This window comes from Magallana gigas, chromosome 8 (assembly GCF_963853765.1).
Source record: "Magallana gigas chromosome 8, xbMagGiga1.1, whole genome shotgun sequence".
Taxonomy (NCBI): domain Eukaryota; kingdom Metazoa; phylum Mollusca; class Bivalvia; order Ostreida; family Ostreidae; genus Magallana; species Magallana gigas.
This window is the reverse complement of record NC_088860.1, coordinates 45,686,231-45,705,607: the sequence shown is the minus strand read 5'-3', so window position 1 is coordinate 45,705,607 and position 19,377 is coordinate 45,686,231. Positions and strand designations below refer to the sequence as shown.

The following is a 19,377-nucleotide window of genomic DNA, read 5'->3' as shown; positions in this document are numbered from 1 at the left end:
GCAAACCTTATGGTAAATTTATCATTTGTATTATTTAAATAATATGCTTCTTTACGACAGATATTGAAATATTTAACACAGTCGATCGAGAGAGAGAGAGAGAGAGAGAGAGAGAGAGAGAGAGAGAGAGAGAGAGAGATTATACGTCCAACGCATCTAACATGGTGCATATGGGAATTATTAGGTTGTTATAATTATTGTTTTCAGTAATATACTTTTCATTTTGATTAATAAATATTCTCAAAATCCTGGACACTTCTAAACGGATTTAACGTAATATCTTAAGTTAGGTGTTAGACTGACAATTTACAAGGTTGATGTTTCCTACATTCACACTTCTTCGTCCGCTAATAGTATGTATTCTATAGACATATAGTTCTTCGCTGATCTTTACGTGAAGTTAAACTTCCAAAGAATTTTGAAGTCCTGACAAGGTATTGTCAATATGTTTTTTATTGTTGAAACAAAAATGCCCACCACATTTAGAAATTAAATATTTGTGTGGAGTCTGTCTATAACTGCAAATGTATCAATTTTTACCCGGCTTTCTAACATTACATTTAAATTGTGATAAATAAATAAACAAATTATATACAAATAAAATCTTGTAAGTTAAACGCATAACTACCGAATAGTATAACATACTCTAAAATAAAATGCGTTAAATCTGAATTATGTCTTTCTAATCAAAATAAAAATGTTTTTGGCTTTAAAAATATTATCAGAAAATATAAGAAAATATCTGTACTAACAATATGTCTCAGTATAAATTTCAGTTATTATCAAAACTAACGACAAAACCGTCAGTAAATATCAGAACTAACAGCAATATTCAGTAACAGCACCAATAGTCTCAGTAAATATCAGCAACAATAAGCAATAACAGAACAAAACCAGTAAATATCAGGAATTATAAGTAAAACTGGCAATTTTAGTATATATTAGAGACAGTAGAACACAATGCTGGCTGTCAAATCATTCTAGTAATGTATGTATTGAAAACAACGAAAACATTAAACTGTTAAAATCGAAATTAATAACAATATTTTGTGCAAACCATATCTTATTGTGTTTACGATTATTATAACAGTAAACAAACGTTCAATGTATTACATAATACATCATTAGAATTATTTCGTACCTGTTTTATCATTTTTCAAATAAATAATTTTGACAAATTTGAATAAAACTTTCGATTTTTTCGGTAGAATTATATAACTATGTAAAGATCTACATTCATATGAAATCAATGCTAGAGCATATGAGCTGTATATTCAAAGATTATTTGCGTGCTTTTAAAAAGTTAGGAAAAACATGATGAGACAAACATAAACATGATCAACAATGAAGCCTTTTTATACAGCAAAAAAACAAAAAAAATCAAAAAAAAATCGCACCACTGTTTGTGACAAAAGCCTAATTGACCTCGAACTTGAACATACCATGAATAGTCATTTTAATTTAACATTTTCATCTAAAACAACATGATAATACTTATCTAAATAAGCATCTTTAGGCATTTGGTTTTGATATAAAACGAATACTTAATCTTAAGCAAACCCTCGCCTCAGCATTTGCATTTAACTAAACAATCTGGTAATGTCCCTAAAATGCTCATATACTCATGGTCTACAATTAACTGCATAGCCTGAGCTATGCATGTCTATGCTGTTTTTTATACTGATTAAAATGAAGCTGCATAGCTATTGGTTCATGAAGTGTATCAAATGCTGTTGAAAATAGAGACATATTTTGACTTTTTCAAATAATCATTTTTGAATTATAGTTCTTTTCACACAACATGCAAACCTAATAAAACATGAGATGCAGTTATTTTTATACTTTTCTTGTTTTTAACTAATCATAATTTTCACTTTGCCCTGTTGTCTGATCTTCAATTTCACAATATTGTATCCTTATCTAAAATGTTAAGTTAAACGTTTTTAGTAATTGACTAAACCATCAAAAGAACACTACAAAGTTTAGCAAGCATCTGTCATAGTTGGCAGTATCAGATCATCATCATCTTCGACATCATCATTATCATTACTTTCAAAAGTCTCGTCATACAATGTTTGCAAAACAAGAGCATTAGTAACTCTACAAAGTATATCGAACGTCTTCTCAAGGTAGGCTTGTGGTTATTAAACAGGTCCAGTTGGGTCGAAGGAGGCCTTCATAGCAGCAGTAGGTTTAGGTTTTGTCCTGCCTATCCTAATGTCGATGTCGATGATCTCCTTGGGTTGGATTTCTTTCTAAGCGTATCTCAGAAATACTGCGTATTTGTGCCAACTTCTGTTCCCCTGTTTCTCTGTCGCTCGCAAAAAATAGTGAGGGAGGATATTGTTGAATTAATGTCTTTTAGCTTCGTCTTTTTTTTTTCTGGTACTGTAACTTATAGTTATTTAAGTCAAAATATTTAGAAGAGTATTTAACTTGCGCACGATTTTATCTTTTGACAAAATCACATTTTTAATTTATTGCTTCAGGAACTTGATAAGCTATCCAATGATCAATTATTTGGTTTTGACAAAAATAGTGGATGCTTAAAAAACAGACAGATGTTTAAAAATGCTATGAGAGAAGTCACAAGCTTTAGTGCTTGTATTGAGATTTCAGTAAAAGAAACGTGAGTTGAGGGGTAGAGTGATCAAGGTTCATGATTCGATACATTTACACATTTTTATGTCCATATCACTCCCATTAAAATTGGACCTCTGTTTTTATAATTCCACTACACTTTTATTTTTCATACATACAGTAAACTGTTGTCAGTTAACTTTATAAACTTTTGGTGCTCGCTATTTCCATGATTTTATATTTTTGCAATTTAACACAAACAGAAACAATGCAGAATAAATGTTCGAGTAAAATATAAATATCTACAATATCAGCAACATTTCAGATTGATTTACACATAAAAAGGAAACACAATTAACTTCAGTGAAGAGTTTTAATTTGGCAATAAGCGGGCATGGGATAAAAGTAACATACTCGTCAATACTGAACAAATTAATTGAATTCAAAATATATTACATTCATATTTTGACTAAATAAAAATTATTTGTTTTTTAACTTCAATTTTAATTCACATTAACGAAATGATAAAAGGTATACGCATCTGTATCACATATCATCATGCATGCAGTCCTCATTTAATTATGCCGAGCTTGCGAAGATGCTTATTATTACAATGATATAAATTATACTGGAACTTGGTGAACTCAGTATATATTTTATTGATACACGGAGGAGCGAATTGTCTCTCTAAGAGTTAAACGTCTCAAAATCTTACTAAGCTTGTCGCGTATTTTCATAAACCGGAATGCCGGGGAGGGGGGGGGGGGCAATGACGGCAAACATTATAATTATATGCTAAGAAATGCGACTTTTCATATAAATGACTTGATTGAATTTACGTTTGTCATAGAGACATTATTAATGTAGTAAGGAACAAGAGTAAATATAAAAGAAAGAAAGTTCGAAAATCAAGCCATGAAGAATTAATAACTAATCAAAGTAAAATATGATAACCATTCATTTGAAATCACTAAAGCGACAGTTATGTGTAAATATACAGAAGAATAAAGAAGTTAAAGCAAAATGAGAAAAAGAAAGATCGATTTTTTTTCATATAGCATGCACAGGAATCCAATGCGCATATATTGGCACCATGCACTTTTAAAATGCCATACTTGGTTATTGATAATGAATAATTTTAGATAAATTCTTTGCATTGTACATGTAGTTTATAAAAGCAGTTCTTTACTAGACTAAGCTATGATTTATTCAGAAAAATGAATGTGCGTTAAAAAAATCTTCAGAGTTTTTGTGACAATTACCTTTTCAATGTGCACGGAATTTATAAAAAATGAATAGAGAAAGGCTTATATTTAAGTCAGAAACCAGGATGATTTGAAATGTTTGAAGCGTAATGACTAATTTGTATTAATTGAAGGTTTTTTAACTGATAATCCTGCAAAAGATGCAAGTCTGACAGTGCTTTAGATTAGGAATGACATAGCTTTTTTTCACTGAACGATGTCTTTATTAACACTCTCTCGTTTTATTCAATTTAAGAAGAGTACACTTATACAAGGAAACATTTCTATGTGTTTGTGAGTAAAAAAAAACCCATATGTGTAAGACACGAATCTTGTTTTGTAGATAATCTTTGATCGATAGTTAATTCAGCCGCAATTTATTGATGGAGGGTATGTTGGGTAATGGCACACACACACAGCTCATAAAGAATTTCAAAACATGCATTATAATAGCTAAAATGTATTAGAAGTTAATTTTTAAAATCCGTAATTGAGTTTTACAAGCAAACAAGCAAAGAAAAAGATGTTTATATTTCCTGTTGCTTGATTTCAAAGGATTGTTCACTGTAAGAACTATATAAAAATGACTTATATTCCTCAGATAAAAGCATAAATACTAAAAACAAACTTTTATATGAAGTAAGGCATATCGTATATTTTACGTTATTTATTTTATTACCATTATTATTCTGTGGTAACTTTAAGTCATTTGTACGCACAAACAACTTTAAACTTTATCAAAGGTACTACTTTGTACCCTCATATTATACATTACCCGAACACAAAAACAGTTTTATGAGATTAATTAGATCACAACATCATTTTCGCAGCGACGCCCCTACTGGAAAAATTTACTGTGTAAGAGTTATAAAGTAAAGATTCAAAGGGATCTAGATCTCTTATTTAAGGGGTTAGTTCCTTTTTAGCTCACCTGAACCGAAGGTTCAAGTGAGCTTTTCTGATCACCCGTTGTCCGTCGTCCGTCCGTCCGTCCGTCCGACTGTCTGTCTGTCCGTCCGTCTGTAAACTTTTCACATTTTCAACTTCTTCTCAAAAACCACTGGGCCAAATTTAACCAAATTTGGTACAAAGCATCTTTATGAAAAGGGGGTTATAAATTGTTAAAATAAAGGGCACAGCCCTTTTCAAAAGGGAGATAATTGCGAAACAGTAAGTTTAGGGTGCATGTCTTTAAAAATCTTCTTCTCAAGAACCACGGCACCAGAAATGCCAATATTTACACAAAAGCTTGTATATATAGTGAAGATTCTAAATTGTAAAAATCGTGACCCTCGGACCAAAACTGGGGCCCCAGGCGGGGTTCAAAGTTTAACATAGAAATACATAGGAAAATGTTTAAAAAATCTTCTTCTCAAGAACCACTGCACCAGAAATGCCAATATTTACACAAAAGCTTTTATATATAGTGAAGATTCTAAATTGTAAAAATGGTGACCCTCGGACCAAAACTGGGGCCCCAGGCGGGGTTCAAAGTTTAACATAGAACAACATATGGAAAATGTTTAAAAAATGTTCTTCTCAAGAACCACTGCACCAGGAATGCCAATATTTACACAAAAACTTGTATATATAGTGAAGATTCTAAATTGTAGAAATCGTGACCCTCGGACCAAAACTGGGGCCCCAGGCGGGGTTCAAAGTTTAACATAGAAATACATAGGAAATTTTTTTAAAAATCATCTTCTCAAGAACCACTGCACCAGAAATGCCAATATTTACACAAAAGCTTGTATACATAGTGAAGATTCTAAATTGTAAAAATGGTGACCCTCGGACCAAAACTGGGGCCCAAGGCGGGGTTCAAAGTTTAACATAGAAATACATAGGAAAATGTTTAAAAATCTTCTTCTCAAGAACCACTGCACCAGAAATGCCAATATTTACACAAAAGCTTGTATATATAGTGAAGATTTTAAATTGTAAAAATCGTGCCCCTCAGACCAAGACTGGGGCCCCAGGCGGGGTTCAAAGTTTAACATAGAAATACCTTAGGAAAATGTTTAAAAAATCTTCTTCTCAAGAACCACTGCACCAGAAATGCCAATATTTACACAAAAGCTTGTATGTATAATGAAGATTCTAAATTGTAGAAATCGTGACCCTCGGACCAAGACTGGGGCCCCAGGCGGGGTTCAAAGTTTAACAAAGAACTACATATGAAAATGTTTAAAAATTTTCTTCTCAAGAACCACTTCACCAAAAATGCCAATACATACACAAAAGGTTGTATACATAGTGAAGATTGTAAAAATCGTGACCCCCGAACAAAAAGTGGGGCCCCAGTAGGGGTTTAGATTTTAACATGTGTAGGAAAATGTTTTAAAATCTTCTTCTCAAGAACTATAGTGCAACTGTTTGGGATATTACTATGCATACATATACATCCTTAAATAATGTAGATTCAAAAAATTGTAACTCCCGGACAATTGATGGGCACCAAGAGGGGTTCAAAATTTAAACATTTTAAAAAACATAAAGGAAAAGTTTAAAAATTTTCTTCTCAAGAACTACAATGTTTTAGTTTGTGGAATTTCTATGCATGCATCCTTCGCTTATGTAGATTCCTAATTGGTAAAATCGTGACCCCCGGACCAATACGGGGGCCCCAAGATGGGGTCAAAATTTATTAAAGAAATATAAAGGTAACATGTTAAAAAATCTTCTTCTCGAGAACTACAATGCTTCAATTTGTGAGATTACTATCATGCATACAACCTTGGATAATGAAGGTTCGACAGTTTTAAAATAGTGACCCCTGGACTAATACTAGAGACCCAAGATGGGTTTAAAGTTAAATGTAGAAGTACCGGTATATATGGAAAATGTTTAAAAATCTTCTTTTCGAGAACTACAATGCATCAATTTGTCAGATAACTACGTCAGCACCCTCAAATAGTGTAGATTCGAAATTATAAAAGCCGTGATCTGAATCTAATACTGGGGCCCCAAGAGGTGTTCAAAGTTTAGCATAGAAATATAGAGGGAAAATGTTGAAAAATCTTTTTCTAGGGAACTATAATGCTTCAGCTTGTGAGATAACTAGGCAAGCATCCTTAAATAATGTAGATTCCAAATAATTAAAACTTTAGCACTGGACTAATACTGTGGCCCCAAGAGGGGTTCAAAGTTTAACATAGAAAGATATATTGAAAATGTTTTTAAAAAGTTTTTCTCGAGAACTATAATGCTACAGTTTGTGAGATTACTATGCAAGGATCCTCAAATTGTGTAAACTCTAATGTAGTGGAACCAAGAGTTATCTTTCTTGTGTTCTGTACAGTCTGAGAGTTATTCCTCTTGAAGTGGAAGTCTGCTATGTTCAGTTTTTCAGGTTGTGTACGTGCGGTCCCACCGCAGTGCTTCACATTTTCATTCCTATGTTACTATATATGTTGTTCAAGCCAACCATAAACCTCGGACCATAACTGGGTCCCCAGAAAGGGGTTCAATGTTTAAAATAGAAAAAGCATATGCTACGAAATGTAATGTTACAAGGAACTGCTGTTCAGGTGAGCGATGTGGCCCATGGGCCTCTTGTTTATGGTATAAAATAAAAGCCACTTACTAATATTTGTTGCACAATTAAACAACGTTTAATTGCTCTTTATATGGTTAACAAATATTCATAACTAAAAAGTTATAGAGCAATTGGTAGCAAAAGTTGGCACTTTTTGAATTTTTAAAGTAGTATTCGGGAAATAATCATATAAATAAAACTGGGGTGACAAAGTTTAAGATGTCTATATTTAAGATGTGGGTATAATATTGAAAAGGGGGAAAATTCAAATTCGGAAGACCTTAATAAGATAGTGAGATAATATTTGATGAAGTGGTAGGACTTGTAAGATCGTTTCAAGACTACAAAACACATATTTAAGATTACCACAATAACTCAGTTAATACTACAACAACGATATTTTTATTATTTAGAACAAACAGCACACACGAGTTCTCTTCCTTGTACATAGGGTGGACACTTCAAGGAACCACATAGAGCCTCTACGGAATAGAATAGTTTACCATTTTTATCTGTATGACCCCCATGTGAGGTATCTGGATGCTCGTCAATACAGGTGTACATTGTACCGGCTCGGTGGGCATGATATCCAGCCATTAAGTAACCACGGTATTCTAACTTCCATCCTTTGTAACACGTTTTTCTAGCTACAAATCAATAAATTCATGAGAATATTTTTCTTCAATACTATTTATAACATATGAAGAAAATACGAAATCCTTGAATGGTTTAGTATATCCAAAGAAAAAAAAGCATAGTTGGTCTTGATGTCTTATTCACATGTTAATTTAATTAAAAAATTTAACATGACAACTAATTATTTTGGGACAAAATACATGTACCTTAAAAATAGATACCATAACATTATTCTAAATATAACTATAAGCTCGGATTGTAAGTTAAAAGAGGTTTTGGGTTAACCTTATGACAAAGTTGGATGAAGCAAACAAATATGATAAACTTAGTTGTATAGTTATTTAAAAATTTAAATCTGACGCACCTGGAAACATTCTTACAACTGATCTATTTCGACGAAAACACACTGCACATGGTACATCGTGATTGTGAAGTTTCCGAAGGTTGCCAAGGGAATCATATGTTTGGTATTCTGCACCAAGTACATAAGCTTTGTCCCCATCAGTTCCATCCCTGTAGTTTCCCCATTCTGGATCTCTCGGTAAACAAAGAGTATCAACCGCTGCACCCTTGTTGGTATACCATGAACCTCCAGTGTAACCTTCCAAAAATGAAAAAAAGATATAATAACAACAGTAATGTCTTTTATTTATACGGGATAGCACAATTATTTTACAAAACTAGTTCACATTGTGGTCCTGAAAACGAATATACAGACAGCAACTATATTCAGAAACTGAAAAGTCTTACAAAACATGTATTTCTGAGAAAACAAAATATACATAATATGTGAATTAAACTACAGGAAATTGCCTTAAATAGAGCCTTTGATGAAAAATAAAATATGATAAACTGTTTGTACATATCATTTAAATACAATAATGTAATATGACATGCTAGATGCATTTTGCATTTGGCAAAACACATACATGTATGTAGGTTATTTACGCTGTCCTGTAAAGCAGACTGATGGAGTACAGTATACATATTATTCACCAACCTGAAACAAGTGATTTCAGAATAGAATTACCTGAAAGAACTAGCTCGGCATTTGAAGGACACCTTTTCTTCCCCCATCGCGTGTAAACCACGCTTCTTTCTGTTGTTTCTTTTCAAAAAGACAGTAGGCACGTGAATTCATTGGTATTTCCTTTTTATACATTTTTCGTACATAAAGCGGATAATTGCATTTTTAAACGTTACATCTTTTCTACATCAATTTCTGCCCCTCCCCCCCCCCTACTGATTGACACGCACCTGGAGAAGGTTGTCCTGTTAGTAAGCTCTGTACTATCTCTTTACAACTTTCTATGTTTGCCGCAGCCCGTACTTCCATCCCAAAAATCACAAGAATGAGAGCCACAATCATCTGCAGTAAAATAAAATGCATTATTAATCCGTAATAACAGAACAAGTCAAAGTTTGGTTATTTTCATGTTTATTCAAAAAAAATAGTTGTTGAAGATTTAATTTTTTTTAGCTGTAATTAATCATTTTGTTAGCTGCAGATCTGTAGCTTTCTGGTTGAAAAAATTCGGATAGACAAACCAGAGAGCTACAGTTCCAAGCGTTGTAAAAACCTCCGATTTACGCCGCCGTTTTTGTGTCGCTCGCTTCGGGAATTATATCCGACTTTAAAAGCATTCAACCGCCTAAAAAAATGGATTTATTAATTAAACATATAGTTTACCCTAACTCTGCTAACTTTGTTTTCCTTTCAATGGTTCACAACGGCCATCCTTCGCCTTGGAATGTCATCGTTTTAAAAAAACTCGCCTTATGACAGCCATGTTTACCTAGTAGCGAGATCTCGGGTGCGTCGATTTACCCAAATGGACCCAAATGGCGATTTAAGTGGAAAACAATTATAATAAAATCCTTATTACTAATATTATCACTTGTTTTAGTCATTTCATGGGGTTGTTAGCCGTAATTAAGAAAAATAAAAACCCAAATGGCGATTCAAGCGGAAAACAATTATAATAAAATCCTCATAATTTAGGGAAATTTGGAAAAATAAAAGCCGAAGGTCCAAAACAATAATTAAAATTATTTCAGTATATCTTTAAAAATTGTTTTTGAAAAATAAAGATGAGCATTTTATCTCGATTTGTTAAAGTATATAATGTATGTAATTATATTCAAATGATATAAATATATATATTATATAATAATAAAACAACTTTTTAAAATAATTTTAATTATTGTTATGGACCTTCGGCTTTTATTTTTCCAAATTTCCCTAAATTATGAGGATTTTATTATAATTGTTTTCCGCTTGAATTTGGGTCCATTTGGGTAAATCGACGCACCCGAGATCTCGCTACTAGGTAAATATGGCTGTCATAAGGCGAGTTTCTTAAAACGATGACATTCCAAGGCGAAGGATGGCCGTTGAGAACCATTGAAAGGAAAACAAAGTTAGCAGAGTTAGGGTAAACTATATGTTTAATTAATAAATCCAATTTTTTAGGCGGTTGAATGCTTTTAAAGTCGGATATAATTCCCGAAGCGAGCGACACAAAAACGGCGGCGTAAATCGGAGGTTTTTACAACGTTTGGAACTGTAGCTCTCTGGTTTGTCTATCCGAATTTTTTCAACCAGAGAGCTACAGATCTGCAGCTATCATTTTGTCAGACCTTTGGTAAAAACTGCAACATCTTATTGCTTGAGTTGTTTTGTTTTTTTTCAATCCGAAAACTTTGTGACATAAATGTGTTTAGTGTAGAGAATGGGTGTATTACATGTGTTTGCATACTTTTACTTTGAACAAGCGCGTACATACTAGACAGCCCGTGTGTACAACTTCTGGATAAGCTAATTGCAGCAAATATAACATGATTTTTGTTTTACTTTGGACATAATTGGCTTTCAGAAATGATTCAAGTAGATACATTGTATGATACAAAAGTATCAAATGAGGTCTTCACAAAATTCATGTTTTTCGAATACGTGATTCAAATATTTTGTTTACCGTAGTGCAAATAATTTGTAACTTAATTAAAACACAAACTTATTTCAATGTATGGATACACAAAATAATTGATTAACTTTTAAATTATTAAACTGAACTTACCATTGCAAGTGTAAGATATCACTAAAGGTGTAGTTTATCTAGTATTTATATAAGTCAAAAAAGGAAATCAATGCCCACATTCAACCTACGCAATTTGACAGTGCTAATCAGACCGACATTTAACTGAAATTCTATACCAAAGCTAGGCCTAGAATTACACAAATGAATGTCGTGTGCGTGAGAATTTTTTTTCTAATACCAGGCACTACTAATCATAATAATTACAAACTATGTTATATATGCCTATGACACTATTCTTAAAAAAAGGGTCTAACTTCTTTAACAGATGACTGATATGAGTATCAGCATCTAGTCACTGTAAAATTAAGGAGGAGGAGTTGGTTTGTTTTTGTATGTTGTTTTATTTCCTTAAAACTTCAATAGGAAAACTCACTTATTTTGTAGTAACTGTAGTAAAGGTCTGTCCCGAGACACAGTTAGATTATTCTTACTAAGCAGAGTGTAGTGAATTTAATAACATTATTGTAGGTTTAAAGTTTGGTTATGTAAATGTCAACAACCTTGTGTGTCGATGTATCTTTTTCGTAAATAATCCGATATCATATGTAATGTCAACCCGGTCACGCATGGGTCAGAGTCTAGTATTTTTGAAAATTAAAGAATATCTGGTTCTACCTTTTAGGGGTCATCTCAAAATACAAGTGTATTCACTATAGCTATGTATGGGAAACTTTCATTTTCCAAAACCGTGTACTTTTTACTTTTTGTAATGTTATTTTTCATAACGTACGCCTACAATAATACCATAAAAGCTATCTACCGAATCATTTAAAAATAAAGATAAAACAGATCTATATGTAGTTCCTTTTTCCTAATCTGATTCTGAAACACGGTAGTTGACTCTACATCTACCAATGAATTCTGATTGAATAGAGGAGAAATTTAATGTGAAATTGCCAAAAATAACCCCCCCCCCTTAAAGATGCCAAATTCATGCGTTTTCAATACGGTTTGATTTTCAAAAGAACCTATTTCAGTCATATTTTGATGAATTATGTTGTCAGTGTTTTATGAAGGACCACACTGAGCTTTGTGTATCAAAGGATGAAGGGGAACTGTCCCCTTTTGTGACTGGTGGTTCGGAGCTCCTTGATAAATATTTTGTTAGAACAAATGGCATGTGCCGCCACTGTTCCTGGGTCAGTGCTGTAATTATTAATATAGTTAACATCTATATGCCCGTAGAGCTGCTGAATTATGGTTGGGGGAACACCTGCTATGGAACTAATTGCCGTCTTTCTTGCGCTGTGATTAACTTTTATTCCTTGGATTTCCCCTGCCTAACGCGTGATCTTTATATTGTTGCCAATCGTATTCTTTCCCATTGGTTGGTTGACGTACAAAGCATTTTCAGGGTGGCTTGAAACTCCTATGTAAAATGGCGGCTCGGGTTTTTTTTATATGCTCTAGCCTTCTTTTGGCAAACTCCATTTACGCTAAAACTAGACATCATGGTTTACCTGAATAACAAAAGTATATAGTTTTTGATAGAGAGTTTTATAATGACCTTTTCAACATTCAAACTATCAATGAATGTCAGGAATATATTTCCATAAATCTAACGACATGTTCCACTATTTTCAAACATCTTTGGTGCAAAACTCCGACTCCCACTGGTGACCTCAGTTCTTGTCTTTGTTGGTTTCTCTCTCCATATATATTCTAAATTTTCCTCTCCAGTAGAAGTGATTTTCATGAGTTTCCTTTCCCAACTGTCTATGCAATTTTCGTTTTGACAAAAGAATATCGCGTGAATGTTTGAACTTCTTATCTGTTATCATGTTTTTGTTCAACTTCTTGTCAGCCAAATAACCGTTCACACTCTCTTGAGTTGACTTTAACGTGTCGGTTTCATAATCCTCGCCGCTTGGTTTCTTTGGATTAATATAGAATCTAATGATACAAATTTGTTAACGAAGACATTTGAATTAACACACGTACATGATCGGTCATTAGAGTAGGCATCGTAACCCAAAGATATAGTTCATCAACTCCTTCAGCGTATTCCAAGCGGCAGATATACCATTCAAGTACCTCACTGGCTATCTAGTTACCACATCATTTACATAAGTTGCACATACATACTATTTTCTGTCGACATACCATCTATGTTCAACCATGATCGCGTCTCCTTACATCATGGTTATATCCTGTTACAAATTGCAGCGATCTAACTCACATTAAAACCAGTTTCAACAAATCTTGCTGCACAGTTAATAATATCACAAGCCAACACATGATTTACCTTTCTTTTTCAATTCAGCCGATCAGACTCGGCTTTCTATTTGTGTTCAATACATCAAAATCGGCTCAAAAGCTCTGCATCACCTGAAAGCACTTCCATTTTGAATATTTTTGTTATTGTTTTGTATTCATACGTGCCGTTTTAGTTGCATTATTTACATGTTTGATTAATGACACTTCAGGATTTATTATTTAAAAATGTTTTATCAAACGATTAGAAATGGGTTTTGTTCTATTGATCGCCGCATCAAAGGAAAAATAAACCGGAACACTTTTTCTTAACCCAAATAGATTTCCGAGAATTCGGCGGGTTTTTTTTTTCAACATTAATAATTTAATTCTGATTGTAACGCATTTGATTGGCTAAACAAATTCATATATATCGTTTAACATAACTAAGGTAGAACTTAAATTCATTCCTTAAATATTTTTATTGGCTTGGGGGAATATTAAGAAAAAAAACTAATACGAATAAACATGTATTTATTTACATTGGTATTCTTGACAGTTATTAGTTATTATTTGACAAAATTAGTTTCGTAATTAAGAATGAAAACCCTATACAATAAAAAGATTATGTTTTGGGAGGTCGTATCAATTGCGTAGAAAAAATACGTAAAAAAAACCCAGAGAAATAAATCAAAAAAAGTTTTTATTGATTTTTTTAAAGTAAATCAACATTGTATTTGAAAGAATAAGCACAAAATTCCATTAAGTTTTTGACTTAATAAACGTATAACGACGCGTCTATCACCATCTATTTTTATTAACCACCAAGCATATAGATTCTCTTTATAATTAATTGCATGCGTACATTATAGGTGTTCAAATCAATGTGTATAAGTTACTTCTTCTTGTCTTCTGTAAATATTTTGGAAAAAAGCAACGAGGGGGTCTTCCGTTACAGCTTCAAGTCAAGAAAGGATTGTAAATCAGTCTTAATAAAACCACCCCCTTCTCCCTACACTTGTCAGGGTCTTACAGATATTGATAGGAGGTCATTTTCACACCACCTTAACTTCTGACCAATCAGGACTTCAGAAAATCAATTTGAACTCTTGAAAACTAGTTCATGCCTATTTGCTATGCCTTAATGAAACCCCCAGACTGCAGAGTATTGAAGACTTAGATCTCTCGAAAAACAGATAAAGACATGTTTGTAATAAGTTGGGAATATATTTAGAAAAGAAAAGTTTTGACTGCTACTTTAAAACACTATTACACGCATAGGGAGCTATTCCCTATAAGCAAAATGAAAACGGGCATGCATTTCTTTGTGTGACGCTTTTAACTTTCATATTATGCAATATCCAAATAATAGTGTATTACAATTAGATTGATGAGATAATAAAGAACAACTGTTCTTTCTTTCCGGGCGCCTAGATCCCTTAATTAAGGGACCAGCCCCTTCAAACTAAAAAGTTACGAGGCAAAAACAAGAGTAAAAATTAGCAGTTTTTAAAATATAGATTTCAATTATATAGTCCAAGTGGTACAATTGGAAGAAACTAAGATACAAAAATCAGAGGAAAACATTTAAGGTGTCAATTTTTTTAATATTTCTAAATTTGGATTATTGGCTATTGACCATTTCGGAGCCTTTGTCCGGAAACGAATGCCCCTAATCATTTTTAAAAAGGGGAATAACTCGAACCTGGATGTTACGATTTCTCATCATTTTGTTACTTAAACACTAAATCTAATTTACAATACACCCTAAAAATTTGAATGAAATCGGATGACAACCAAAAAAGTTATAAAGGTTTTAAAAACGTCTAGAAGAATAACAACTAGATCTCGTTACGAGTAACGAGTAGGTCTTCCGTCCGATTTTGTTTGATATGATACGATGAAATATTGATACTCTCTGCAAATCTGAGATTCAGATAAAACTAGCTTTCTTGTCTCCAGACCGGAAACAGACGACCAAAAGTGATTATTGTAAATAAAAGCTGTTTTTTTTAACACATATGCCTAGTGTACATCACTGTTTATCATGCTAGATGAAACACCAAAGACTATCTGTTAAACCTGTTGAAAACATGAATTGTTTGAACTTTTATGGTAAGTACCGGAAGTGGCAATTGACAAAATAAAACCTGTTAAACGCATCTTCAAACAATTGTCTCTCATTCAGAAAAGTTTCGTGTCTCAATCACTTACAGTGAATACAATCTCGCAGGTATCAAATTTGTTAAAAAAAAAAATATTTGATATAACTCACCGGAAGTAGAATATGTTTGCTGATTTAACATATATAAGATCGTGTAATGATTTACCGGTATTCCGTCCATGTAAAAAAAAAAAAATAAGGAAAACAATATTTTTAAGTGCTTCCGGTGACGACCGGAAGTGAAGACGATTCTACCTAAACAATGTAAACACGGATACATACTTAGGGCTATCATCCCACAAAGTTTGGTTGTTCAAGTTATCACCGTTTTTGAGATCTCGTGGAGTCATTGTTTTTTGTCCATTGACAGGAAACGGATAAACAGAAATGCTCAGTGAAAAAAAAAGATAGTATTTCTTAGATATTTGACATTTGAACTTCATTGTTTATCAAATTTACTAAAACTGTCAAAGAAAAACAGATAAACTTTCAAACAGCTTCATTTGTTTGAGCCCTTCCGATGAGACCGGAAGTGACAATTGACAAACACAGGGCGAAAACCAATCTTTAAGCAAGTCCTTAAAGGTGGCTTAAAGGTGGCGTAAAGGTGGCTTAAAGGAGATACAATCTTTAAGCCACCTTTAAGTCACCTTTAAGCTGAGCTTATAGGTCCTTAATGTCCAAACTTCTTTAAGTCACCTTTAAGCCATCTTTAAGCTACCTTTAAGTGGCATTAACGCTCCCTTTAAGTTGTCTTTAAACCATCTTTAAGTTCCCTTTAAGTCAGGTTTGATCAAACTGAACAATAAAAACATGTATTAAATGCAAAAGCTCTTTTATAGGGAGGGGAAGGGGTGATCCGAGGGATGATATAATTTCCAAGGAAGGGGAGGGGATATTCCAGGCCGTTTTATTTTTCGTGCCATTAAACACATATCGCTATCATCACACCACTCCGATGGACACAAATTGCCGTAATAAAATTCTTTATAATTTTTTTTCTTCAAAATTATTCAAAATTATTGTAGGGGTGAGCGCAGTCTCTGTATCTAAATTTGTGTATGAAATTATATTTAATTATGTTTGTTTCTGTAATGTGTAAATGAGTCCAGTCGCTTCTTTGCTTGTCAATGGAAATTAAAAGGCATACAATTTTTCTCAATCACTAATAAGATTTATATTTAATATCAAATGTCCCTACTTTGGGTAAATCAAGAGTGAATCAAGAATAACAAATGAATGGCAATGAAGGAGGAAAACCTTACTTCTGCTAATATTATAGATAGACAAGTTTCAAGGACAGGTTGGCTCTATTCGGGCCCCTAACCCTGGTACTTGCTAACTTCCCTGACAAACTGTCAGTAATGTGTTTTACAAACACCCCTAATATACAATACCACACAATAGAACAGTTTCGGCTCTATTCGGGCCACTGATCTAATTGTGTGGGTCCAGAAGTTTAATAAAGTGTTTCTGTTACCTTCTCCTTCGACTGCTCAAACAGCAATGACACCGACTCTCAGCTTCTCTCACTTATATACACATGGGAGAGTCCACTGGAAAGGTGTGTCGGGTTATTCCATTATTAACCTTGATTTATACTAGGACAAAATTCTTTACATTTCCTATTATAAATTAATCTGTGAAATAAATAAATCTCTCTCTCTCTCTCTCTCTCTCTCTCTCTCTCTCTCTCTCTCTCTCTCTCTCTCTCTCTCTCTCTCTCTCTCTCTCTCTCTCTTAGTTCATCCGGTTATTAAACAATTAAAGATAATGAACCAAAACTGCATGATTTAATTTAATAATCGGTTGAAGGTATGTATTTTTTTCAATTTTAATTATTTCTAGGTCTAATTCTAGATCTGCTAGATACATGTTAAAGATGAAAATACTCTCAACTGCCTTTGTTATATCGGGCAGGATATTACTGCTTTGTTTGTCTAGACATAGTTTTGTTCTTTTGTGTATATCTAATTAGAGTCTATTGTTTGTCCAACTTAAGAAAACCCCTGGAACTAACACAGAATATACAAGATATACACAACAGGTGTGTCGTGTGCCCAGGTGCAAGTCAGTGTTTCTAAAGGCGTTAAATCTTAGTATGTACGAGTATACGATAAGTCTAGTGAATAAAAGTTTATTTACATTTGTAATTCATGTTCAAAGAATTATTTCCCAACTCCGTGTTTTAGAAATGTTACGTCTACAAATTAAAGATACATGTATGTAAGAGTAAAATCTAGAGGCTAATTAATTCCTGTACCGGTGATCATAAATAGGGGTTAATTGTTTAAATATATGTATAAGAGTAAATATGTCACATACCCGGCCTGGTATATCATACAATTGTATGTACAAGTATATGTAAACATCATTTGCAATTGCCACATGCAGTAAATACGTCACCCGTTATTGGTAATATTGTTTGTTATAGAATTGATAGTCTAAAAATCATGTATACAAGTTAATGTTTAAACATACTGGAACGGCGCCGTGATCATGAAAACCGGGAAAATTGTGTAGAACTAATACCGTAATAGTTTCAATGCATTTAATAAAAGAAATGATTTCATCTTCTTCCTTGCATTTCATTTAGCTGTGAATTAGATGAACGTTTATCTACTCGCCAGTCGGTTTAAATTTATTTACTAAATAAGCCTAACGGTTTCCATTATGGTATAATATTTTTTTTTCACTGAAGACCAAGTTCCGTATTTCAATCTTAATATATGCATGCATGTAATTTATAAATTAGATATGATTGATTGTTACAATTTGAATGGAAGTCAAAATCTTTTCAAGTAAAAAATACACATTGAATACATTGATTCAATATCCACTGATATATAGAGTATAAAAACATCCCTTAATATGTAAGTACCCGTGGCGCAGAGGAAGCGAGGTGATGCTGGTAAACGAAGGGTCCCGGGTTCAATCATCGTCTTGGGCGTTATAATTATTTTTTTTTCATTTTATTTTCTAGAACAAAAACCGTTTTTAATACCTTTTCTATCATTATCATATAGTTAATATATTTTGTTGGGAAATTAAGCACACTATTGAATTAAAAGATTTTTAATGGCTTTAAGGTGGCTTAAAGGTGGCTTAAAGATGGCTTAAAGGTAGCTTAAAGGTAGCTTAAAGAAGTTTGGACATTAAGGACCTATAAATTGTCCTTAAAGGTGGCTTAAAGGTGGCTTAAAGATAGTCTTTAAGCTGCCTTTAAGCCATCTTTACGCTTTCTTTAAGCCATCTTTAAGCAACACATACAGCTTAAAGGTAGCTTAAAGGTGGCTTAAAGATCGTCTTTAAGCTACCTTTAAGCATTTTTAAGCTATCTTTAAGGAGAACTTTAAGATTGTCATTCATCCTGTGAAAATAATAGCGGTTAAACGCATTTTATATCCAATGTCAATAATCAATATAAGTTTCTTGTATTGATCACTTGACTTTCTGAGATTTCGTGGATCAAACATTTATATAAAAAACGCTTTCTGAGATACTTAAGATATCTCACCGGAAGTATTAACATCGGATACATGACATATGTAAGGATTAATACTTATATTTCAATTCTATATGAAACACATTAAATGCAAAAACTAAATAATTTTTGAAGTGCTTCCGGTGACGACCGGAAGTTATGACGAACAAAACAAAATAGTTTAAAGACATTTACAACTATAAGTATGTAATCCTACAAAGTCTGAATGTTCAAGTCCTTATCATTTTTGAGATCTCAATGTCACAAGCTTATTGTGGCGGGGCAGGAATGACAGGACGACAGGAATGAACTTTGGAAAAAATGACAAATGGATACTCGAGACATAATTTTTTTTATCACTCCTGAATATTTCAAGAAAATCTTTTTAGCCATCTCTGAAAAAATCGTGTGTACAAAAAAAAGGAAAAATTCGTACCGAA

The 19,377-nt window shown here is 33.0% G+C and overlaps 1 protein-coding gene across 1 annotated transcript; it reads right to left on the bottom strand.

Moving 5' to 3' along the window:
- Positions 1 to 7,762: 7,762 nt before the first annotated feature.
- On the bottom strand, positions 7,763 to 14,247 carry LOC105325497 (uncharacterized). Its single transcript, XM_066069953.1, has 5 exons — positions 14,155 to 14,247; positions 9,256 to 9,367; positions 9,029 to 9,106; positions 8,363 to 8,599; positions 7,763 to 8,009 (listed from the first exon to the last, which is right to left on the bottom strand). The coding sequence occupies exons 2-5, from the start codon at positions 9,365 to 9,367 to the stop codon at positions 7,768 to 7,770; spliced, it is 669 nt and encodes a 222-aa protein (XP_065926025.1). The 5' UTR covers positions 14,155 to 14,247; the 3' UTR covers positions 7,763 to 7,767.
- Between the last annotated feature and the right edge of the window lie 5,130 nt (positions 14,248 to 19,377).